A 3920-nucleotide genomic window follows, 5' to 3' on the forward strand; every position below is an offset into this window, starting at 1 on the left:
TGGTGTACCTGTTGGTACTTCTGCACTTCTCTACTTGTGTGGCATGTGCGCAAAGTGTGGAGGAATCTGCAAAAGACGTTGTATTAAGCAAGGAAAAAAGATTAAGATATATTGAAAGTCATATTAATGCCACACGTAATAACACATTTGTTAACTTGTTTAAATGGAGGCGTGAAAGGAAATTATTCAGTAATAATACTGAACTTGCCAAATCTGCTGCAGAGGAAGCCGATAATATGTGCCAACAGATTGAAACTGTGATAAAGAAGAAAAGAGCGGGCACTCTGAATGTAAGCGATCTCGCTGGGAATCTAACTGAAGGGTTGCTAAAGAATGCTACAGATGCAGTGCAAAAAGTCAGGGATGCTGTTGGCAAGCTGAGAAGATCAGCGTCCACGCTAAGGGAGTTGGGCAATTCTTTTTATGAGGCGTATGACAATTTGAGCAGTTTGATATGGGCTCATAAGCCTGCGTTGGAGAGATATTTAATTGCAATTAATGATACAAAAGAGCAGGAAGTCAACATGACCAAACAAAAGATGGTCGCTCGAAAGAGCGAGAGGAAACGGAAAAAGGCAGAGACACTCAAGGAACGTGCCATTCACGCCGGTAAACAGTGTTTTCAGTTTGAGAGGGAGGCGAATTCGCAAGCTGTAAGTGCGGAAAACAAAATGAGAAAGCTTGAAAATCTTATACATCGGGTCAAAGCTCTCTTTCCAATACAAATTTCTCCAACCACGGCAAAGGTACCAGAGAATGTTTCGCAAGATGTGAAAAATAATCAAACGTCTGAGAAAGTGAGCAAAGTGCCCGAAAAAACCGAAGGGACCAACGGCGCCAAAGCGACTAAAGCCCCCGAAGTGACTGAAAAACCCGCAGTGACTGAAGTGCCCGAGGTGACCACAGAAGAGCCTAAGACAACTGAGAAGCCACGCACAACAAGGAATGTGGATGGAGCAGTAACTACCCCGTCAGCTACTGTCCACCCGAAGGATGTCTTGCGTACGATTGTCGCACGGTTAAGTGACGGCAGCAGCAGTCCTGCATTGGTGCACAGTCCCTTATTGCTGCTTCTTGTTTCGATGTGTGTGCTGGGCTGCACTGCGGTGTTCTAATGGAAGCTGCTGGTAGACGTGTGCATGGCGAAGGTGAATCCCTCTATATTCTTTGCGTGTATCTTTCTCTGCATGGCCCGTGGGTTGATTGATATTGCAGCGCAGGGACACACTGGCAGTTTGATGATTGCTTGACTGGGGTTCATTGAGGTCTATTAGCCTTATAGGCATGTGTGCTTGTTTATTAATTATACTTCTTTGCTGGGGTTCTGTGCGCCACCCCTGGCTTATATACTTTTGTTTCCCTTCTGCAGCATTGGCTGTTCCCATGCACACGTGTGGTGTGTTGCTGTGATGGTGGACTGTTGTGCTGCACCTGCGAGTGTGCGCAGCCATCTGCAGAGCTATTGATATATATATACTTTTCCCTCTCTTGTGTGTGCTTGTTTTTTTTGTTGTAATTGAATTCACTGTGTAAGTTTTTTTCTTTTTGTTTTGTTTGTCTCCCTTTCCCTCACTGTAACTATATTGTTGGGCATTTGACTGCATACTCATTTGTACTAAATGTACTTATTGGGTGATGCAGGCTCCCAAAAAGGGAGTGAAATAATTCATTGATCTTTTCTTTATATATGTTTATATATACACGGGTATTAATTGTATTGGGGTTTGGTAAGAGACATGTCTGTGTGACTGTGGAGTGCAGTCACATTGGTGTGGTTTGTTCTGCACCTGATGGGAATATTTCTTCTTGTTTTCTTTTCTCTTATTCTCTTTTCTGCTTCATGTACTGCGCTGCTTTTCCTGTGTGTGTCTGTGTAGATGTTGTGTTTGCATTGCCCTTTGTGTTTTTGTTGTTTCTTTCTCTTCTTCCTTGTTACCACAGACCCAAGCAACCCACAGTGACAATCATGACAACGATGTTCGTCCAACTGCGCCGCGTGGTGTACCTGTTGGTACTTCTGCACTTCTGTGCGTGTGTGGTTCACGCTGAAGAAGTTGATGATGAACCTATGACAGATGAGGATGTGAAAATTTCACAGAAAATTAAAGCGTTGACACCTCAGATGAAAGAAGGTAAAAAGGATACAGAGAATAAGGTCTCTTTAATGAACAAAGCAAAGGAAGTGTGCATTGCAGCAGCTCAAAGTGCTCAGAGTGTCTTGAATGAGTGCAGAATATTTGCTGAAGAGATTAAAAGTGGATTAAAGAATTTTGTTGATTATGATACTTTTTTCACTGACGATAAGAAGAAGAAAGCCAACGAACTTGTGAAAAAGTGCACTGAGACCGCAGGCGTTGTGAAAAATGCTGCAGATGATGTGAATAAAAAGGTTGAGGCTGCTACTGCTGCCGCAGACAAACTTTTAGGAATCTCTACGAGTTTGCTTAACAGTTTAAAGCCATATGTGAATTCACTAAATGAAACGATGGAGTCAGACAATAAACCTTCGACGAAGGTTATTGGGGAGGCAAAGACAGCTGAGGATGAATCTTCTGCTGCACAAACCTATGCAAACGAGGTGAAGAATAACGCCCAAGCCGCAAAGGAGGAGGTTGCTAATGCCCTGAAAGTGGAAAAAGAACTGAAAAAAACCGTGAAGATTCTGGAGAAAGCTATTCACAGCCCAACGACTGCAGCAGAAGAAGCGAAAAAAGCTGCCGAAGCGGAACAACAAAACAAAGATGATTCAGTAACAAAAAATGACGAGCCAGAGGAGAAACAAACAACGGAAGCTGAAAGGAGTTCAGAAGGCCAAATCAACAAAAATGAGGAAAACGGAACGATGATAACAACAGCTGAAAATGGACCAAACACAGAAAAAAATATATGGACTGTGGAGCAACAGAATAATAATGGAGTAAAAGAAAATGACACAGCCGGAGGTTCTACGAACGAAAGCGAAACAACTAAAAACTCAACCGCTGCTGAAATATTAAAATCTCAAAATATGCTAACTAATACTTCTTCAGCTTCAATCCATTTGAATGTTACACAGTTAAGTGACGGCAGCAGCAGTCCTGCATTGGTGCACAGTCCCTTATTGCTGCTTCTTGTTCTGATGTGTGTGCTGGGCTGCACTCTTGTTTGCTGATCGTTGTTCCCGTAACACAGCTACACAGTTAGTCTTTGTTTGAGTGGATATGGATGCATTGTAAGAGCATTTTTTTTTTGGTTGAATATCAGAGCTTTTTAAAAAAATATTATTATCCTGTTTGATGAGTCTCTTATTTACACTTTTTTGCTGAACACATTTACTGTACTCCCTATGGCGCTCATCAGAAGACAAACCGTTATTGTGTAAGGGAGTGTCCTCTTTGTTTGTTGGCATTATCTGGGCTCTGTTTTGCCTCCATTTACTGTGCCCGCCTAGTGAAGTGTGTGTGTGTGTTCCGTAATATTAATAACTATTGCTTTTACCTGTGGGAATGGGATATTTCCCCAACATGTTTTAATGACTGTGACTGAAATGTGAAGAATGGCAGGAGGTTCAAGACACACAAACACGCACACTACCAACCTTCCTTCTCCTTGTGTGTGTGTGTGGACTGTCATGATGTTTGTGTGCATCATTCCCGCTGGTTGCCCTGTACGAAAGACACACACACACACCTACTGTTGGGAATTGTGTTCTTGCCTCCTGAACATATTCACATGGTGATCACAGCTTTTTTTTTTTGTTTTCTTTTCATTATTATGCTTTTTCCTTTTGTTTGTGTGTTTCATTATAATTTCATTGCACGTTTAATGTGCAGCTGTGTGTTTCTCTTTTTCGCTTCCTATATACCTTGTGTATCTTGTGTGTTCATTTTTATGGAATGATTCTTTTTTTCATTATATACAAACTGCTGCACGGACATCAA

General features: G+C 41.9%; 2 protein-coding genes across 2 annotated transcripts; both read left to right on the plus strand.

Moving 5' to 3' along the window:
* Nucleotides 1–2: 2 nt before the first annotated feature.
* Nucleotides 3–1115, plus strand: TM35_000821070 (uncharacterized protein; the record flags this gene model as incomplete). The annotated part of the gene is made up of 1 exon (XM_029031397.1): nucleotides 3–1115. A coding segment is annotated over one exon (1113 nt), but the record flags the coding sequence as incomplete, so codon positions are not given.
* An 851-nt stretch (nucleotides 1116–1966) lies between these two features.
* TM35_000821080 (uncharacterized protein) lies at nucleotides 1967–3151 on the plus strand (the record flags this gene model as incomplete). Its single annotated transcript, XM_029031398.1, has 1 exon — nucleotides 1967–3151. The coding sequence occupies one exon, from the start codon at nucleotides 1967–1969 to the stop codon at nucleotides 3149–3151; it is 1185 nt and encodes a 394-aa protein (XP_028877316.1).
* Between the last annotated feature and the right edge of the window lie 769 nt (nucleotides 3152–3920).

This window comes from Trypanosoma theileri (assembly GCF_002087225.1).
Source record: "Trypanosoma theileri isolate Edinburgh chromosome Unknown TM35_Tth_82_V1, whole genome shotgun sequence".
Lineage (NCBI taxonomy): Eukaryota > Euglenozoa > Kinetoplastea > Trypanosomatida > Trypanosomatidae > Trypanosoma > Trypanosoma theileri.